The sequence below is a fragment of the Lotus japonicus genome, chromosome 1 (genome assembly GCF_012489685.1).
Source record: "Lotus japonicus ecotype B-129 chromosome 1, LjGifu_v1.2".
Lineage (NCBI taxonomy): Eukaryota > Viridiplantae > Streptophyta > Magnoliopsida > Fabales > Fabaceae > Lotus > Lotus japonicus.
The window spans coordinates 78,025,090-78,046,732 of NC_080041.1; the positions used below are offsets into that span (position 1 = coordinate 78,025,090).

Genomic DNA, 21,643 nt, shown 5'->3' on the forward strand with positions numbered 1-21,643 from the left:
CCACCTGCTTAATTAGGCTGCATTTGGGTAACAGTTTGATTAAGTGTTTATTGTCATAAGTGTTTATCATATTACACATCTTCTCCTGATGATTCCATGGTGCATTGTGTGAGATTCAGCATATCTGATTATTTATGGTGTGTTTTGGTAAACAGCTTAATTAAGCAATTATTGATATAAGTGCTTATTACATTACACCTCTTGAAATATATGGGCAGGCACCTGTAGAGTAAGTTAACATGAGGTTCTCATATATTTCAAGATGTCACATGAAAGCTTACTATAGTTGGACATTTAATGTGTTAGGTATTTTAGGTGTAGTCTTTACTCTCTGTACCTTATTTTATGAAAACAGTCTTTTTTTTGAGTCAATACTATTGTTGGAAAAAAAAGTTCAGAGTTTGAATTTTCTATAAATAATAAGTTTGTAACCATGTTTTGAATTTTTAACTTGGTAACTACTGTTAAGAAAATTATAATTGTTAAAATGTGTAGTGAAATTTATAGTTTGTAACCATGTTTTGAAGTCTGAGTTTCTTCTGACAATTAGTTTCACTATCTCTTTCCCTCCACTTTCAAACAATCTAAATTAAACTCACAAACACAAAAACCAAGCTTTACAAAGAGGCTAGAACCAAGAATGTTGCTTCTTTCCATGAGAAATATGGCTCTCTTTGAGAAAGGCGGGAATGGTCCACTACAAGGATTTGGAGCCACTGCTTCTTGATGCCATGACTCGACCCCACTCCAAGGATCCCCAATGAAACAATACCAGATTGAATGGAAGGAATAAAAGAATTGCCTGAAGCTATTGGCTGTAAGGTGAAAGGAGAAGGACCATGATGCAAGTTAATATTTGTACTGCATTACTGGGAACAACAAGACAAGGTTGATAGGAAATTAAACTTAGGGAGTGAGAGAAGCAAGTGAAGAAACTCCCTATTTGTTCATTGGTTTTGATTGATTAGGTAATAACCACATCATACATGATTGTTACTACGACAACTTAAAATATATATTACCTTACATAATTGAACAATAAAAATGATTTCACATAAAAGCAACAAAGTCAATTCCGAGAATGATAATTCAAGATTTAATAATTTGAACTGATAATAAAATTAGGTCCAATTGGGCTCACCCACCAAAAGTTCATGTTGGACCAAATGTGAATTACAAAAGAATTGTTCTATTTGTAAACTATCTGTAAATGACTAAATGTATCTTAATTTTACAAGACAAATACATGTACAAAACAACCCCAGTTAGATCCAAATGACTACTGTCATATGCGGTGGTATGGCCTCTTCATTGGAGATTTTGGCCCTAATGAGGATGGTGGGAATGATCCACCCCAAGGATTTGGAGCTAGTGCTTCTTGATGTAATGACTCAACACCACCCCGGAAACTTTGAAATGAAACAATACCAGATTGTACAGAAGGAATAAAAGAACCGCCAGAAGCATTTGGTTGTAAGGTGAAAGGAGAAGGAACTACCCCTGGACCATGATGCACCTCAATATTTGACCTAGGAGCAGGAAGAGGAGGTTGATAGGAAACTGAGGGAGGGAAAGAAGCATGTGCATTATGTGCAACTTTACCAAGAGATTGCTGCATCAAACCCATGCCCTGGAATTCTTTTCCTTGCAAATATTGAGCCAAAATATTTCCTTGACTATGTCTCTTAGCTAGGTTTTCTACTATACCTTCCATTAAGCGGGGCTTTTTCTGTGGACAAAGATTTTCTGGAGACGGAAGGTTATTTCCATTGATGTTACTAGTACCTCCAGCTCCAGGAGTAGAAACTGTATGTGTTCCAAACAAAAGATCCATCAATTCAATTCCTTGGATCTGGTCATTTAGAAACTGGGACAGGTAGCTAAGAGATTTATGTATGCATCTGTAAATGATCTCTGCCTTTGCTGCTCCAACCGCTCTAGCAACATTTTGGGACCGATCCATGAAATCCTCAATCTGTTCAACAAAATATCACCAATATATCGTAAATATCATATGTATTGTTATGAAAAAATGAGTTGTGGAAATGAATTTAGTTACCCTCATTGAGTAAGGACGATTCCAAGTTTTAAGAATCCACGACCCTTCATATACGCTTGCACAAATTCCTTGCTGCCAAAGGCTTTCAACGGATGCTAGCTGCACACCAAATGATCATCTTTCAATAAAATTGAAATACACTATAATTCATACTATATGACTTAAAAAAACAAAACAGTTAACATAGGATTAATTTGATCATCAGCTGAGATTATCATATTTATTATCATTGACAATGTGGGGATTATAAATACACATGGAAGAGGAGGGAAAGAGAAGATCTGGAGAATATTCTGAATGCGTGCAGATTGCAGAATAAACTTTTACAGTTCAATTGTTTCTCAGTCCAAACAGAAGACCAAAATCATAAAAATACCTAAATATGATGGGTTCAATAACAGAAGGGGGGGGGGGGGGGGTAAATAAGGAATGTTGTACTTGTAACTAGATAGCAGCCACAAATGGCCACATCTTCTAACAAGAATAAAATTAACACAACTTGCAGGCTTAAAAAGACTGCATTTTAGTAACAGTATGCTTCCAGAAAAACTTAAACATAATCCAAAACGTAGAAGCAAGAGGTTCCTTCCATCTCATTGAACGTCCCTTTCCATTGGACTCAACTTTACTACAAACATGCACTAACTATTATGTTACTAAACAAGACACGTATTAATAAAGCATAATTCTAAATGGACAGAAAAACATAGAAATTACCTTGACAAGAAGAGTAATAAAAAGCTTAGTCAATGACTCTTCATTCTGTTTCCCGTAGTTGAAATAAGTTTCAACATTCTTAGTCACAGACACAAGATCTGCTCCATCTGGAACATACAATTCAAACACAAAAATCAATGTGAAGTGCAAAAGTCAATCCTGGAAACCAATGAAGTGATAATAAAAATTTCATCAATCTGGTCATTTCCTTTCCTTGCTAAAACAATATATTGGCAATTCATAGTAAAGCCCATGGAAGATGGCAGCATGTCTACGAGTCAATAAGTATTTTTGCAAGAAGAACTATCATACTTGTTGCTACTATAACTCCTTTTCCGTTGTGAAAACTTCACTACACATTTTCTTTTAAAATACGTTTTCAGTATTAGGAGTTAGGAGTAATCGACAGACCCAAAATTGCCAGTGATTTCACGCATGGTCGTGTGCATATCTTGCATAGTTGTTACAATTATTCATCACAGTTCTACATTTTGTTTACAATTGTGCATAACATAGTCATATATCAAAGCATGGCAGTGACTTGGTAAGTGATCAATTAACATGTTCATGTTACATAAAAAACACACAATCAGAGAAGCCTAAACCTGACTAACCTATGAGTAAAATAGATAAAAGAAACCCCTTAACATTGTGTACATGCAGGATGAAGTCGGGGAGAAATAAGTGGGATGGAAAGAAGTAGAAGAGAAGAGAAAAAGTGCACCCTGTTGCTCCTAGAGAACATAATCATGGATAACGATCCCGTTGGATTCTAATCAAGAATTGATATAGGAGAAAGAAGTGTGCTGTGCTCATTGATCAGAAATGATATAAGTACAAATGTATTTCTAACAGTGGTTTCAGTCACATGAGTAAGTGCCACTGTAACTAAAACAGAATACAACAACTACAACCTGGTACAACTAATCATAACTGAATCAGTTCTCAGACTAATATACACGCAGGACAGAGTAAACTAACACTATGTCTATAATAGATTCAGATCAGAATTTGAGAGGGATCTTCAAATGCATTCAGAAAAGATACAATTAGGTCCTAACACCCAACCATGCTTCTCATCCCTGGCACCCGCGCAACCTGGCTGTGCACTAACCCTAGTCCTGAGTAAACAATAAATCTCGGCATCACCACCCGTGCTGCTTGTTTGCAACTGAGACATATGGTGAAAGACTATGATATCAATTCATAAGAACCTTAGGAGAACCATATCACAAAAGCTAGCTGTTTTAGTTGGATAGCCCAATACCTTATAAACCCCACACTAGAAACTCAAACTTCCAATCCAATGTGGGACTCAAGCCCCATACCTTGCAATTGGGTCCTAACAGATGATTATTTCGATCAGCTGCTTTCATAATAGGAAGGTCTTATCGTCAAACTTCTCTGAAATAGAGAGCAAAAAATAGAGTGCAAAATACGAAAAAGGAGCATTCACTGAAATTGATAGTGATTTAATAGAGATAATGAAGTGGTAACTCAAAGAAGTCCCACATTGCCAAGATTAGCAAGTGCACAAGTGCATATATAATAAAGAACACACACACCCATTGCCTTAAGCCTAAGGTTTTGTGGTGTTGTGTAGTTCTAACTAAGGATTTCTAACATGGTATCAGAGCTGGTCTGATCCAAGCCATGACTTCCGCTTCCAAAAAAAAAAAAAACGAAAAAAAAAAGTAAAAAAAATCCGAAAAAAAAAAAGAAGCAAAAATGGCAGTCCCATTTGCGCAAGCCAAGGCCTCAGACTCAGACGAAGGAGCACAAGTCCAAGGAACTCCGATGCTCCCGCTAGAGTACTAGCCCAGACAAAGAAAGTCGAAAGGCAGACTCAGACGAAGGAGCACAAGTCCGACGGCCACTGATGTTCCCGCTGGAGTGCAAGGCACAGGCAAAAAAAAAATGGAGTCCCAATTGAGGGGGAGTAATAGAGATAATGAAGTGGTAACTCAAAGAAGTCCCACATTGCCAAGATTAGCAAGTGCACAAGTGCATATATAATAAAGAACACACACACCCATTGCCTTAAGCCTAAGGTTTTGTGGTGTTGTGTAGTTCTAACTAAGGATTTCTAACAATGTCAAAGTGGCTGAGATTGGTGTCATTCTAACCGGTGACCGTGGTGCACATGGAGACTCCAGGAACTAAGCTTTACCATGAAGAGATTCTGGAAACCCAGTGAGTTCAAAAGAGTGGAAACTGAATTGTTGATAATAGAAGAGTCTAGATACAAGAATATATTGAAGTTCAATGTTTAGTAGAGCTCCTAACACCTAAAACAGAATAACTGAGTAAATTTCAGCCGTCACTAACTAATTAACAGAAACCTGGGAGCAATAAGGTAGACACGAGTGTATCCTAAGCTCTATACTCCAATGCAGCTTAAGAGGAACTTAGTCTCTTAAAAGTCCATGGTGATAATACTTCAGTTAGTGCGAATTTGTACTAATTGTACTAGATTAGCATTGGACCAAGATTATTAGTAGAAATATGTGATTTAGGTATATAATTAACACAATTTATCTCAAATATTCTTTGCTTAAATGTCTCCAATCACATAGACTGTTTAACCAAAATTATGAACTACAATAAGATTCAACTCAAAAACGATTCGAAATCTTCTGTATTGCTATCGGAAACTTTACCTTTAAGTAGAATAGAGAATGGAGGTAATATAGGAGGATTGCATGTCTGTGTAAAAAAAAGGAAAACGAAGTATTAGATTTATATGAAAAACAGAAAATTATAGAAACCAAGCATCTCCAAGGTATTATTTGGGAATAATATAGCCATTTTAACATCAAAAGCCACAAGCGACAAATTAATGTTGAAATAATTTTCTCAAAAGCTGCTTCATATATCGCAGTTAGAAAGGTATATCTGCTTTCTAAAATTATTTATAAAATTATAAATATTTCTTTTATAAAAGAAAAATCCTCATCCTTGAACTAGCTCTTGGGGAATTCTAAGTGAGGGTGTGTTACAATCGTACATTGACTAGAGACATGGCTAAAATATGCATGGTAGAGCAATTCTCACCAATGAGTTAGCTTTTGAGGTAGAGTTAGACCTAACCTAAATTCTAAGATGGCATGAAAGTCTATCAATGAACTGTTTATAGGGCCACCTAAAAATAGGCCACCCACTAATGTTTGTCCTGCAAACTTCACGCTCCAGATGTCCAGTCCTGGCGTGAGGGGAGTATGTTGAAAGGTCTCACATTGACTAGTGATATGGATAAATAATTCCTTATAAAGGATAGAGTATCTTCACCCTTGAGCTAGCTTACCGGATAGAGTCAGACCTAACCCAAATTCTTAGAAATTTATAGGGTTCAGTCAATATATAGAAAGAGGAAAAATTAATACAAAGAATAACAATATAATATTTTGGATGGAAACTTATAAAAGACAAAGTACTAACCCTTATTGACACTAATTGTAGACTCCTAATTCTAATAAAATAGGGAAATTAATTAAGACTCCAAATCCTAATCAAATAAAGAAACGAATTCTAAAGAATAAGCTAAGTTACCTTAAATCTAAGATAATTTAACATATGATTGTGATCAAAATATTATATCCTTTTATAATCTAACACTCTCAATCAAGCTAAAACTTACTTAGCTTTAAGCTTATTACAAATGTCTCCTTTAAAAAATAAAAGAAAAATGAGGGGCTGGATTGATTATCATGCAAGGCCCACTGATATCCAACTAAGTTCAATTCAAACTCTACTATAAAATGTCATGCTTCCAAAAAATGATATGAGCTTCAATAAAATATTTAAAATGTTGAATACCTGCAAATGAAAAGCAACAAACAATACAATAGATAAAGAATTCAGAGTCCCGTCTTTGGAACTGTTGATATCATGTGCTTTCGCCCAGGATTTCATCTACAATAGGCAAAAATTATATTAGCATGAACACCACTTTTTAAGAGTAATCAATTCGTAAAATCATGTATTCTAGATAGTAGGTTTGCCCGACTCAACACAAAAAGGAAATCTAGCACACAGTGCACTACAAGTGAGACCACTGGAAAAAGAAGACATGGAAAAACTCAGATTTTACCAAAATGAAATCCAATGAAGTTCCAATTATGGCAGCTTTCTGAGAAATTTGGTGAAACAATTAATTAAGCCTTACATTTGGCTAGTCTTGTATATTCTCCTACAGCACACCCTCCAGAAACTTCAGACCAGAAATAACAAAATATTTTCATTCCAAATGCAGATGGCCATAAACATGGCTAGTTATAGTCAATTCATTAACCTCAAAATCAAATATTTACCTCAAGGATGGATGATTTATCATTATTTCAACATCAATAGCAACTTTTCATCTGCTTTTTTTTCTCGTTTTAAATGGAAATATTAACTCAAAAACATGGCAATACAAGCAGTAGCAAGCAACACACACTTGAATACTAAAACATAACATACATCTGATGCTAAAAGCTATTAACATAACATAAAAACAACGAAAATGTCGCTAATTACCAGGAAACATAGCTTTCGAAATCTTTCATCTATGGCAGAAATTGCATGGATAATCTTGGATTTTATAATGCCATCCCAATTATTGACTGACAAATCACACTCGATACCTGTTCCCTTATCAATAACTTTTACAATTGGTACTGTGGCAACCAGGATAGCCTGTATACCAGTAACATGCTCTAGTCCTGCAACACAAAAACCACCGGTGTTATATTTCCAATATGATCATCTCATCATCAAAGCGTAGATTCATAACATATCAACTTATAAAGAAAATTAAAAAACCTAGTATGTCGGAATTATTTTCAAATAGATCATAATAAAGAGAACAGAAAAAGTTTATGTTTAAAGTTACAAGTCTTGAGTACTGATTTAAACTAAGTTGATCCATAGCAGTTCCGTCAGCAGAAATATTCTCAGTTGAACATCATAAATGATGATCTATTTCCCGCATTTAAATCATGTACCGACAAAACATGGAATCAGATCATGCAGTTTATAGGAATAGAGAGATTACTATCCAGAAAATAAATTGAAGCACTCAGCAAATTAAATTTGATAATTTAGGGCTTCAAGTCATGTCAAAGTGCAAATTAATTCTGCCCAAATTTGTGGTAAGTGGTAACCATATAAGTAGTTGTCAACTCAATCTCATATCTATATATAAATCATCTAAATCTTGCTATTTTGAAATCTTAGAGAAGCTGATGGTTTTTCTCTGGAACAATTTAATACATTATATAAATAGGACCTCAGGGATTTATATGTGTGTGTGTGTGTGTGTGTGTGTGTGTTAAGGAGAATCCTATATATCCCCTTTCTCCATATCATGCATCACATAGGACAAACTTATTTTGTGAACTCTTTATTAACTCCCAAATAGTAAAGCATATAAGAGTTGATAGACAGAATATTAACATATGTGTGTTGCAAAACTCCCCCTGAACAAAAGCTGACAACAAAAATTGATAGTATGGTAAGCTTACGTTCAAGTGAGTGTAATTTATTTTTGAATCTTTGAAGCGTTTTAATCTTCTTAGTTCGGGAAAATTCACTAGGATCATGGAAATTGATAGACAGATCAAGATCGCTTTCGTCGGTGAACATATCCATCACAAATGATCCATATCCTTCCACAACAGGGGTGTTATAACCATTGCCTGAAAGAAAAATAACAAACAATCAAAGGAAAGCATTGTTTAAAGAGGGAATAAGCTACGATATGAACTACAGCTAAAATAAAGGGACCAATAACAGAAGAAAGAATATGAGATAATAGAATAAAACAAGGTCTAAAAGGTAATTTAAAACATGGTGTTTTTCTCTTTCTTCTTCCTTATGGTGAAGTCATATTTAAATAATCAGTTTCAGGTAATAATAAGTTGCAAGTGAAATAACCAATGGGCAAGAAACATTAATGACACAATTCTCGAACATTGCTAAATGTTAATTCCAATGGAAAAGATGTTCCTCTAATAAAAGACATGTTCCTTCCAATATGAAAGCAGAAAGCAAAAAAATGAGGCCAAATCCGTCAAAGTGATAAAAAAAAAAGAATGGCAGTTTGGTTTGACGGTCCCTCAGATGACCCAAAGAACTATAACTTTTTTCTTATTGTTGTTTCTATGGTCAAAAGACTAAATGGGGGAAAACAATGGTTCCAAATTGTAGGCATGGCAACGCAATGGCCTAATTTTTTTACAACACACCATATGAAGGCCATGCATGGTGGATTTTGAATGATGGGCCATGGAAGCTGATTTTCACATGACGCATGAGCCAGTTCTGATGGAAATGGCAGCATTTGAAACGGGGAGGAAAAAGATACAATCCATGACCATGAAACCTAACACATGAAGCATTTATCCCTTCAGCTACCAAACCCTAAACAGCCCTTCATATTCACTGCAGTTCTCTTTCTTGTGCTCTATTCTGTTATTCTATTCTCTCCAATTCTGTTTTATTTTTTCTGTTATTCTGCCTTCTTTTATCCTCAGCTTTCAAGTTTTGTTTCTTTCCCTTTAACTATTTTTTACTTATTTCTCATTTGTTGAACATATTCTGATTCAATTCTGAAATGTTTTCAGTATACTTTATGTGCATGTGTTACAGCTGCCATACTTCTGCCGTAGGTCAGAATGCCATCCGCCATATTGTCACAGCAGATGTTCAGCATGGCGCCATAAATTTCCATACATCCTTAATAGCATTGGGGAAAACCATGTTCAACTCTACAACTAGTGATGGAATTAGTACATAAAAAAAAGGAATATTAAATAATTAGTGCCATTAGATCCAATCACATGGGAATAAATGCTGCTGACTTCTCTTATTTTTATGAATGCAAAATTACAAAGTGAAATTTCTAACGTAGCATGGAACAAAAGATTACCATATATTTCCTTTGTCATCAAATTGAATATGCGAACCAAATCTCTCCTGTTGAAATAATCAATTGGTTTTGGACACATTCTGGCATAGGTGTCACAAAGGAGTCCATCTAAACCAATAACATGCGTTGGAATGAACTTGATCTTTGCTAATATCTCTGACTCGAGCTTCTCTGCCATCTTTAGAAGGTCTGCCATTGTGGAGAAATAATTAAATCCCTAATTCAGATTTTAATGTAGAGTGTTTGCCCATACATTTTTAACACGAATAATAAATATATAAATAAGTTAGGAGAGTGCAACATTCCTAGAAAGGTAACATTTTTATTTCTCTCTAAAATTGGTAGGAAGGGGGGGTGTCAGAGAAAGACATAACTAATACCTAATGATAGTTCAAATTTTTCAACCAAAAGTAAAAGGAAACATAACATTATAGAATTCAGAGAGGAGAACCGAAAAAGGCTACAAGCCTACAACTTTGCTTTCCATATTGTATCAGTGAAATATGGCCAAGCTCATTTTGAGAAATCAAGTGCGAGTTTGGAGTATCGCATTGTCTAAGAATGAGCAAGTTGAAGATTATATAAGAGATAAGACACAAAAACCCAACGCCGCAAGATTTTGGGTACAGATAAGTGTGGTGTCCATATCTTTGTGGTCTTCTTTTTTAGTCCAATGCGGTGTGCGAAGAGATCTCCATGCCCCCCTCATGATGAAACAATCATATCATGCAAATCCATCCCATCCTGACTAACACAGTTAAAAACCAGATTGTTGTGGTTCAAACCATCTTATCCACCCTCTTCTTCTTATTACAGGACTCAGAGCAAGTGCTCAGGTAAGCAGAGTCCTCACAGACCTACCCAGAAGCTTAACTCATACCACCACTATATGAAGTTCCCAAACCTATGTGTATCCTATCAACCATCTTTCTCTCAAAGCTCGAAAGTCGAAACCACTTAAAATGAAAGAATGATATATAATTACTACCACCCGAAATACATTTCAATTAATTAATTCCATTCTGTTCCGTCAACCCACACAAATCAGTATCACCATTCACCACCCTTCCCATTCCTCAATCTCAATGACTATACAACAACATCAAAAAATTCTTGTTTTTCGTTTAAATGAAATTCAAACACACTCAATCAGTGTAGTTTTTTGAAGTCAAACACGCCTTACACGATTACACCACACCATAAACAATTAAACATGCAAAATTTATAAATCAGAATCAATCGCTTGCTCAAATAATCAGAACTTACTGAAATTTGAAAGATAAGAATCATACGATCGAAAATGAAAATGAAACGTGCAAGAGAAATTTGGTCACCTTGCTTGGTCGAGTCCACTGCTAGCTGAGCTTGCTCTGTGGACTTCATTTTGTGCTGAAGTTGCTGAGTGGAGTTCATTGCTTCAGCTTGAAATGGGGGAAATGACTGTAACCTAAGAAAAACAGGGGTGAAGAAGAAAATTGATAGAGGGTTGTTTGTGAAATTGAGATGAACAGAGAGGAATCTGAAAGGGTAGTAGTGTGTGTAATCGGATCTGTGGTGGTGATGGAACAGTAACCGGCGGGAGATGAAGCGGTGCGCAGAGCAGAGGAGAGAGAGAGAGAGAGAGAAGGTGACGACTGTGTCTTACAGTAGAGAGAGAGAGAGAGATTGTACTGTTTGGATTCTGTGCGATTTTGGGCAATCTAACGGCTGAGGTAAGATCTTAATTATTGTATCTCTTTTTATGGTAATAAATAAAATCTTATAATTATTGTATCTTGGCTTTCATAAAAGGAAATTAATCAGACATGGCAAAAGGAAATTAATGGTTGGTTTTGACCATAAAGGAATATGGTAAATGTGGTAAAGGCTACGGTGAAAAGTGAAAACGTCATGTATGTGGTGCATGGCGTGGAAGTAGAAAATTACCGGTAATAGAAAGAACACTAGGTTTTTGCTTTATATATACTTTTTACATCTTCAATGAAAAGAAAAGATAGTAAAAAATGGGCGCGTTAACTATGGATCACTTTTTTGTGGTTTATAGTTGCACCACCCACTTTTTGACCTGCTATTGTAGTTATCCGATTTAAAAAATAAATAAAAATATATACATATTTATTAATCACAACAATTAATTTGTGATAATTTTAATTAAGTTAATTAAAACATAATTCTTCATAACCTCTTCATCTTCTACCTTTTACCCAGCCATTGTAACTAATCTCCCTCCCCCAACCTCCTCTCCGACCACCACACAACCATCTTCGTCGTGTGTGGTGGGTTTCTCAATGGCCCTCCAACCCATCACCAACAGACATCAGAAACCCCCATCTCACCATTTGGCCCTTATCTCATCTCTCTCCTCATTCACCTGAACTCAGACCAAGGGAATGAAGAACCAGATCTGAGTTGTAGAGAAAAAACCAGATCTTGTTCTCAGGAGCAGCAAAATCGATTCTTTTTCGACACCCACACCACAAAATCGCAAAAAGAAGAAAACTTTGCAGAAAAATTGATGAAACCCCTTCCTCTGCATCCCCTTTCTTCTCTTGCTCTGATGATGATGGTTGTGGAGGTCACAGTGGGGGTTGCGTTTGTGCGGTCGAGGTGGGGGCAGTGGTGGTTGTTCACCAGAGGGGGTTGTGGCTTGGGCGGTGGGGGTGGGGGCAGTGGTGGTTGCGGTGATTTCCTCTCAGGATCTCATCCAAGCTGGTTAATTCATGTTGGGTTGGGTTAGATTTTAAAAAGTTTGCAACTTTTTAGGTTTCATTTCCTCTCCAGATCTCCTCCAAGCTTGCAACTTTCTGGGTTTGATTTAAAAAAAAATGGGTTTGTTTGTGGTTGGGGTGATGGTGTTGTGTGGTTGGGGGTGGTGGCTGGGGTTTCAATATGGGTTGCAGGTGGGGTGGGTTGTGATGGGTTCTGGGTGAGGGTGGGGTGGGTTGCGATGGTGGTGAGTGTTAATTGAGAGGTGGAAGTGGGGGCAGTGGTGGTTGCGGACTTGCGGGGGATGATGAGAGGTTGAGATGGTGAGATGTTGAAGATGATGACAGGGTGAGAGACGATGGTGCTCTCTAATTGGAAAGGTTGAAGCTTTGAGTGAGAGAGAGAGAGAGAGAGAGAGAGAAGGGGAGAAGATTATGGGTAATTAATTTACTTGAATATAATAAATATTTTAATTTTGAAAAAAATGAAAATAGAATAAAACCTGCTACCATATTAAAAGGTGAGTGGTGCAACTTTGCACCACCGAAAAGTGGTCCATAATAATTTTTTCCGTGAAAAAATAGGTGATTTTTAGGTTGTTTATCGAAGAGGAAGGGAAAGGAAAAGTATTATTTGTTATATTATTCTAAATTGTAAAAACCAAGGGTATTTTAGTAAAAAAATTCCTCTCATCCTCATGCTTTCTGTGACCATGGAGGAGAAAAGTTTTTTTTCGACCCAACTTCAATCAACATTTTCACCTCATCTTTTCTTTTAAACTAAAGGGGTTTTTTTTTTATAAGCAACTAAAGGGGTAAAATACCTATAAAAAATGTGTTTTGTCATGTCCAACTACTAACTCACGTCATGTTAGGGCCGTGTATAGAGATTTTGGGGCCTAAGGCGAAAATGTTAAAGTGATTTGTTTGAGAAGAATTTTAAAGAGACCTAACATATCATGGAAGTTACAATTTTTCATATTAATCTTCCAGTTTTTGAGTTGCAAAATCATTTATCATAGTTTTATACTGCAAAATAAATAAAAAAATATGAACAAAAGAACATGAAACACAATTAATGAATCAATGAGCGATTTTACAATACTTTAGTATCAAATATCTCATTAGATAATTCACTTCAACGTAGAAAAAATAAAATAAAAATTATTTTTTTAGAAAAGAAACAGTGAGGGAAGAGTAAACTTATGCAATACTATATATATATATATATATATAATCATAAAAAAAACTAACTGTTATGAGTAACACAATTTAATTTTTTGAGTTTTGGAAATGTAGAAACAACAAATATTTTATTTATTAGTTTTTCTAGAAAATGTAAATTTGTTAATACAAAATAATACTACTAATAACTATCAAAGTTGCATTTTTCATGTTACACTTCTATGTTCTCACATTGCATTACCCATGTTGTAATTAATGTTACCTAATTTTTCGTTGTTTTACCTTTCTCAATTCTCAACAATATATCTTATACACATACTAAATATTTTTGGGGCCTATATATATCTTATACACATACTAAATATATTTGGGGGCCTTAGGCACTTGCCTATTGTGTATAACCTTCTCCACGGCCCTGCGTCATGTTTCTTGCTAATCGTCATAAGTCGTGGGGGTGTTATATTATTTTAATTCTCCTAATTGCCTTATTAGATTATTCTAAACTGATACTCTCTTCGTTCTAGAAAGTTTGTTGTTTTGGACCTTTTTTCAATATTCCAAAATGTTTGTTATTTTATAAAGTCAATGCATTTTTTGCTAATTTTTTCAACCTATACCCTCATTTAATACATTTTCTCTCACTTAACACCTTAATTTCATATTAACCAACCACAACTATTCTCTATTGATTAAATTTTTTTCTATCTAAGTATAATTTAATAGTTGCACATCAAACTAATAAAATTAAATAAGGGCAATCTAGTCAAATTATACTATCAATAATTGTTTTCTTACTCTTTGTGTCACAACCTTAAACTACAAACTTTCTGGAACGGAGAGAGTATTAATTTCTTGATTCGGCTGGTTTAATGGTAGAGAAATCACTCTTACTATTATCACTACCTCTGAATTTGTCCACACGCCTTGTCTAAGTACACGATAATTCGTATTTAGTCGTTTTGCTTTGTACTAACGGTTAGTTTCTTACCTTCGGCTGCTCTTCCAACAACTAGTTCTTTTTTTTTTTTTGAAAGTTAAAAGATATATAAATATAGATAAAGTTGAGAAATAACACTCTCAACATGGGTGGGTACAATATATATATATATATATATATATATATATATATATATATATTTGACAGCAAAAGGCAAATTATATATATATATCAAAAGATAGAGAGCAAATCTCAAATGAATACAAAAGGGGTAGGATGATTAGTGAAACAAAAAGCTAACCATCAAAGTAAAAGCACTATAAACAGCCCCTAAGCGGAAAAATAACCTCAAAAAGCTGATCCAAGTAGACCCAAGCAAAAACCAGCCCAAAATAAAAGTCGAAAGAGACCAACCAACTATTCCCGACTAAGCCTGCGAGCTCTAATATTATCCGCTATGCTTTCGAGATCTTCCTCATCAGAACAATCATAAGACAATCTGAATCGTTTCCCAATACGCAAGGCCGCTCTCGCCCTCGTCAAAACCCCCGGAGGAACCTTGGGCCTCTCCTGCTCGACAAGAACAGTTGGTTATTCAGATATGCTGGAGCATCCTCCGCTGACTCGGAAGAAGGAATGGCAACCTCTGCAACTACCGCCAGGCTCTTCACTTTCCTAGGTCGCCCTCGAGGGCGAGGAGCCTTCAATGTAGGGCACCTACCTCTGACGACCCCTTCCTGAACAATAGCACAAGCAGCCGATATATTCAAGCCAGCAACTACAACTAACTACTTTTAAAACCAAGAGAACAAACAAACACCTTTTAATTTTGAACAAGGATTTTTAATTTGCAAAAATGTTTGTGAAGGTTAATAAATACCGTTAAAGTGTATGTTTCATACAATGTTGCTGAAATCCAATCTCTGGGATGTCTATGGCCTTAGCCCTTAGGCCCCTCTTCTCTTAGGTCCCTAAAAAATAAATTAGTACACATATATTATATACTACTGAGATTTGAGAGAAAAATATTGTGCTTACTTATAACAGTTAGTTTTTTCTTATGACTTATATATATTTATATATCGTACAAGTTTGTTCTTCATTCTTTGTTTCTTCTCTAAAAAAAAAAAATTTCCTACCGTAATATGAATTATCAAACGAAATACCTGATATCAAAGTATTATAAAATTTCTCATTGTTTCATTTATGACGTTTAAGGTTATGGTTCATTATTTTTCAGAAAGAATGAAGCTAGCTAGAAGATTAATCTAAAAAATTGATAATTTATATAATATATTATGTCTTTTAAAATTCTAATAAGAAACACTAGTTACTTTAATATTTTCGCTTTTAACCAAAAAAAACTGTCTATACAGGCTCTTTCCAATCATTTCTATATAGGGCATGGGTGCCTGGTGAAAATTTTACTTTATTCTGGTGTAAGTTTTGTATATAATATCATAGCCATAGGTGTAAAATAAAATGTGAAGTCGTATCTAATATTGCTTCCATTTTTCAATTTAAACTTTCTCAAAATAGTTGCGAAATAAATTCCTTTAATGAAGTCAAAACCAAGAGTACATGAAATTTGTTTTTATTACGTAAACTGAATGTCATAACTCTTAAACGTGACTTACCATTAAAGTTATGTACTTACCATCAAAGCCATTATGCCATTCCGGCCATTTATTTTCTTCTTCATATAATGAAAACATTCGAAAGCAATTAAAGCGTTGTCTGTAATCAATCTACCAGGTACAAACGCACTTTGCGAATGACATATGATATCAGGCAAAATCAATTTTAACCGATTTGCAATTGTTTTTGTAATAATTTTAAAAATCACACAACATAAACTAATTGGTCTAAATTGGTTTGCATGCACAGACTTTTTCACCTTAGGAATTAAAACAAGCAAAGTCTGGTTAATTGTACCTGGTGATCTCGCACCACTGAGAATCTCCAAGCAAAACTGAGCCACATCATCTCCTATTACTGACCAGAATCTCTGATAGAAAAGAGCTGGCAGTCCGTCTAGACCTGGAGCCGCGCAATGATGGGTTTGCTTTTCCCGTTCTTCCCTAAGCCGTGAAGACGAACAACGTTATGTGAATCTCCTGGAATGATTCGCGTTCGGCGTCGTCCTCATGTGTCTCTGCGGCGATGGTGGAGTTGATAAAAGGGGAAAGACAAAATTGCTGGTGGTGGATCTGGAAGGAAAAAAGGGGAATTTATTTAGGGTTTCATCATCTTATCTTGTGTGATGCGCGTGTTGATCTGGGAGGGAAAGGGGGGAAATCTATTTGAGTTGGGTGTTGATCTAACTTTGTGATGTGTTTGTTGAAGTTTATTAGCAATCAATTGCTGCTTGTTAGTTTCAAAAAAAAAAACAATATTGCTGCTTGCGGTAATTTGAATTGGCCTAAATACAAGTTACTTGTTCAAGTTTTGGATGTTAACATGGTTGCAAAACATTAATCTGAGATTTCATATTGAAATTGGAGCAACAAGTGAATGGTGCGTTCTTTTTTCAGATCTGTAAATGGTAATGCCCAGTGAAGAAGGTTGCAGAAGGTTGCTTTCTTTAAGTACTGAAAGAGAATGGTGACCGTAAAAAAAAAGAGAATAGTAGGGGTGCAAGTGTCATTTACATATTATATTTTAAATATATTTAAACTTTCAGTTAATAGAAAGAGTCGGTTTCCAATTTCCCCTCTTGACAGATACGCTGTTAAGGTGCAAGTGCTCCTTAGGTCTTGCACCATGCAAGAGCATAAATTACCCACAATAATAGGTAAGATGACCTGTTGATTAAAAAAATAAAAAAATGAGATTACAAAAATATCCTTTATTTTCTTTTATTTTCTCTCTACTATCCCCATACTGTAACCATATTCTCAAGTCTTGCAACCCATTGGCCGCCGGCGAACCTCTGCATCTGGTTTTTCATTTCCTTCTCTTTCTCATCCTCTAATTACCTCTTCACCTCTAAATGTAATGATCTACAAATTAAAAAACACACATGAAAAAGAAACTAAAATTAGATCTTAAACCTATATAAAATGAAACAAAGATGAATTAATCAAAATTACTAGACGGGAGAGATTTACATAACGGAGACGTCGCGGTGCTGAATCTCTCGCCGGAGCTTCCACAACCACAAGATCTGGTTCTTCAAGCGCAAAATTGGAACCATATTTGTTTTTCTTCCTTCTTCTTCCTTTGAAATCCTCAATTTTAACACATTATTACGCAGAAACAACCACAAACAAAAACCCCAACCCTATACTATTAACTCTCAGACTTCTGATCTCCTTCCCTAACCAGATCTGTAATCCACCGTGCCTCGAAGTTGCGCCGTCACAGGCCCGCCCCAAGCACTGGCAACCAAAACTGAGCACCGCACCACCGCCACAGAATCTCCCATCGCGTTCAAGCCTTTGCAGAAACGACCATGGAGCGAGGTTGAAAAAGAAAACGACTTGGGTTTGGGTGCGACCTTAGAAGCCATACCCACATGCTCTAAATTTTCAGAAAGATCAAGAACATAAATTATTTGATGGGTTGTTTGCCTGCAATCATGCCAAATTTTTTTCTATGATGTTTAACCAGATGGGAGAAAGTGCTCCTTCTAGAGGTGACCACCATGCTGGAACCCTGCGGTCGTCGCTGTGGTGGTTTGCCGGAGATGGCGGCGGTTCGTTAGTGAAGAGGTTGAAGAAGGTTGAGAGAGAAATCCATGAGACTACACATAAGGGCTTTAGTGTCATAACCATATTCCATTTTAATTTTATTTGAAAAATCCATTAACCAAACCAATCGGTAATCAGTTTTCCACCTTGACAGGTGGTGAGATCCTATTGGCCTAACCATGTATGACACCTGTGCATGACCTACTTGCTATTGCACCTTAGACAACACCCTTTAATCTCATTGGTTCTCACATATATGACACCGGTGCAAGACCCATCCTCTATTGCACCTTATACTCCACCATTCTTAAACACATCACCACGGCACCACCGATCTTGCAGCAGCTCATGAAATAAACCACGAGAGTACCATCTTTTTTATTTTGCATTTAAGATGATCATTCGCTGCACTGCACTAATGCTCAGTGGGATTCGAGGTTCTTTTGTTTTTGGATTCAAGGTTTCATCAAACAAATCTACAACTGGACACTAGTCATTAGGTGTGCAATCCATAATGCCACATGAAGTAATTGGGCCGAATAAATGTTGGCATTCAACTAGTTGCATCAGTTTGTGTCGTGGGTTGGCCCATCTTTGAATGAAATTATTGTGACAAAAAAAGGAAAAACCAATTAAATAGCTCATTCCCCCACCTAACAACATCATTTCACCTTTTTAAATTTCAAAAATACCCCTCACTATAAACCAGGGTGTCCACCGGATGAGTTCGGTCGGATCCGGGCCGAAAACACGGTTTGTGTCGGGTGAAAATCACCCAACCACCTGGTCCGCCGCCGACCATCCAGTTGCCACGGGCTGTTCGGGTTCGGGTTCGGGTTCGACGGTTAGTGGTTTCAACGGGTGGGTTGAGCGGGTTCAACATTCAGAAAAATAAAATGAAGATGAAGATCAAGATTCAACATTCAAATTTCAGAAAAAATAAAGATTAAAGATTACACTGTCAGCCCATTACAAAAGAAAATTATAAAAAAAAAATGGAAGACCAGATCTGAAAGGTTGCATCTTCATGACGAGGAACCTAAGGCGGTGGTGCGGCGGCTGTTGGTGTCAACATCACGAGGGTGGGACGGACTCGGGTTGCGGCGGCGCATCTTCATGTGGTGGCAGCGCTGGACCTCAGAGAAGGAAGGGTTGCGGCGCTGGATCTCCACGGGTAGTGGTGACGGCGCACAACGTTAGAGAAGGAGAAGGAGGTGGTGGTGTGGCAGGGTGGAACACGATCAGAGAGGAAGAGAAGGAGGTGGTGGTGCGGCGTGGCGGAACACGATGATCGCAAAGAGGTAGAGAAGGAATGGTGGATGTGCGTCGGATTTGTGAGAGGAGATGAGAGGGAGTGGTGGATGTGCGTTGGACAGGGAGAGAGGAGAGAAGAGGTGGCGGCTACTAGTGCTTGGGTGGGTGCTAGGGTTTGGTTGTTGAGGGTGATAAGGGTGAGTGGCCGGTTCGAGGGTTGGTGCTAGGGTTAAAGGTTGGGTGAAGACATAGGTTGGGCTGGGTTAGAGTTAAGTGAGTTTTTTTTTTTTTTATAACTCTCTCTCAGAAACATATTGATATTGGGCTGGGGTTGGGCTGTTATTTTTTTGTTATCGTTGTTCGGTCGGTTCGGTCGGGATGAAGCCCAAACCGGAACCGACCGGATTAGACCGCCTGGACTCGAACCAGGCCACCTGAAAACCCGAAAAACCGCCAAAAACCGCCCGGAAGCCATTTTTTGGCAACGGGCTGGTCGGTTTCGGTCAGCCCAAAATGTTTTGGACAGCCCTATACACCACCATGGCAGTGGCACCATCCCTTCAACCCTCTCCTCAAACTTTCACGTACCTGGATTTTCCACCGTTGGAAGTCCCAACATTCGCTCCAGTGAGGGATTCTCAATAATCTTTCTTCCCTTTTTCAAAGATTCACTTCATTCGTTCATATACATGGATCGGAGGTGAATAAATGACTGCTGCAAACTAAAATAAGTTAGTTTAATTAAGTTACATTATATTACTACATTCCAATTTGTGGTATGTTGTGATTTTGTACATATCACAAACTAGAATGCAGAACTTTATAAATGTAACTTAAATAAGTTATCATATACTAAATTTGCGAAAGTCAGTTATTTAGCTAATGCAAACTAGAATGAATTACTACCAAAAATTAGTTTGTGCGAGTTAATGGTATGTTTGGTTTGATATTAGAGTCAACGCAAGCGTGATTTCAGGTATATCTCAATGCAATAACGGAGAAACTAAAATTTACTCGGAAAAGTAGAACTTTAACACGTAGCTTTAATGTAGATCCACGTTGAGTTTAACGAAAACCTAAACGCACACGACTATCGCAAACTAGAATATAGTAGTTTGTTTAAGTTAGTGTGTGTTTGGTTTCAAATCTGGAGAGACCAAACGTGGATCCATAAATTCAAAAACAACTATTTCTTGCTTCTGAAAATGTGGATCGGGGCCAAACGTGAATCCTAATTGAGTTTTCCAAACACACACTTACACTAACTACAACATTCTAGTTTACAATATATTGTGATTTCATATATACCAAAGGCTAAAACATCAACTTTTTGGAAGGGAGAGAGGAATAGTTCAAAGTGGGAGGGAAAGAGGAAACAACTAACACAGGTGTGATCCGATTTAGCAGTAAATAGTTGTGAATGTTCCAAAAATGGAAGCCAGCGCTGCTTGTTGCTCCACCTGTAATTCATCGGTGGATGCGTTGGCTCTCACTACTGCTGTTTTCCTTGTCAGGGCAATAAATCACTAAATTCTTGTTTTGAACACTTCTCTACATAAATTTTTGTAATTTAGATTGATTCTAAGAAGAAAGAAGTGGGGACAACACATTCATATGCAAATACAAATCGCACCTTGAAGGGAGAGAAATTTTGGAATATTAGCACAGTAGAAATGAACATTATATCTAGTCTAATCTTGCTCCGGTGCATATCTGGATATACAGTGAAGAAAAAATCACAATGAATAACCTTAAAAACTATAAAAAGTTGCTTCTGTTTATAGTGATCCCAGCTCACCATAATTTTTCATTTTGTATCCAAACATGCAGATATAAATAACTCTTTCATTTTCTAGCTGGATAATATGATTAATCTACCCTAAAACAAGGGGAGTAAAGAAAAGAAAAGTTGAAAATCATATTATATACTTCAATATTCTCTCCTCTGTGCCGTGTCCAAGCAAATCAAACCACAAAACCATCAGACACGTTTTTCTGCTTGATATGAGATTTGTTTCTCCAAACAGAGTATGCTCATATAATATTTTTCCTTTTTTCTGGATATTAAAAAAACCAGACACCTAACTAAAAACACAGACAAAAAAAAAGGAAAATCAGAATCAATCATCAACAAGACTTGAAGTGCAGAGCGTGAGGAAGACGATGAAGGTGGTTGTTGTAATG

At 36.5% G+C, this 21,643-nt stretch overlaps 1 protein-coding gene across 1 annotated transcript; it reads right to left on the minus strand.

The window, feature by feature from the left end:
- Nucleotides 1-1,073: 1,073 nt before the first annotated feature.
- Nucleotides 1,074-11,386, minus strand: LOC130714678 (protein HESO1-like). The gene is made up of 9 exons (XM_057564604.1): nt 11,021-11,386; nt 9,687-9,875; nt 8,281-8,454; nt 7,295-7,479; nt 6,593-6,688; nt 5,437-5,482; nt 2,777-2,883; nt 2,060-2,158; nt 1,074-1,975 (listed from the first exon to the last, which is right to left on the minus strand). The coding sequence occupies exons 1-9, from the start codon at nt 11,097-11,099 to the stop codon at nt 1,286-1,288; spliced, it is 1,665 nt and encodes a 554-aa protein (XP_057420587.1). The 5' UTR covers nt 11,100-11,386; the 3' UTR covers nt 1,074-1,285.
- Nucleotides 11,387-21,643: the final 10,257 nt, after the last annotated feature.

What these genes read in the sequence shown, in the direction of transcription:
- LOC130714678 (XM_057564604.1), bottom strand. Translation starts at nt 11,099, where the DNA reads ATGAACTCCACTCAGCAACTTCAGCACAAAATGAAGTCCACAGAGCAA. An exon ending in TAAATTACACTCACTTGAAC is followed by an intron (nt 7,480 to 8,280) that starts GTAAGCTTACCA and finishes TTTGTGTTGCAG; the next exon opens with GACTAGAGCATGTTACTGGT. An exon ending in TTCGAAAGCTATGTTTCCTG is followed by an intron (nt 6,689 to 7,294) that starts GTAATTAGCGAC and finishes TGCCTATTGTAG; the next exon opens with ATGAAATCCTGGGCGAAAGC.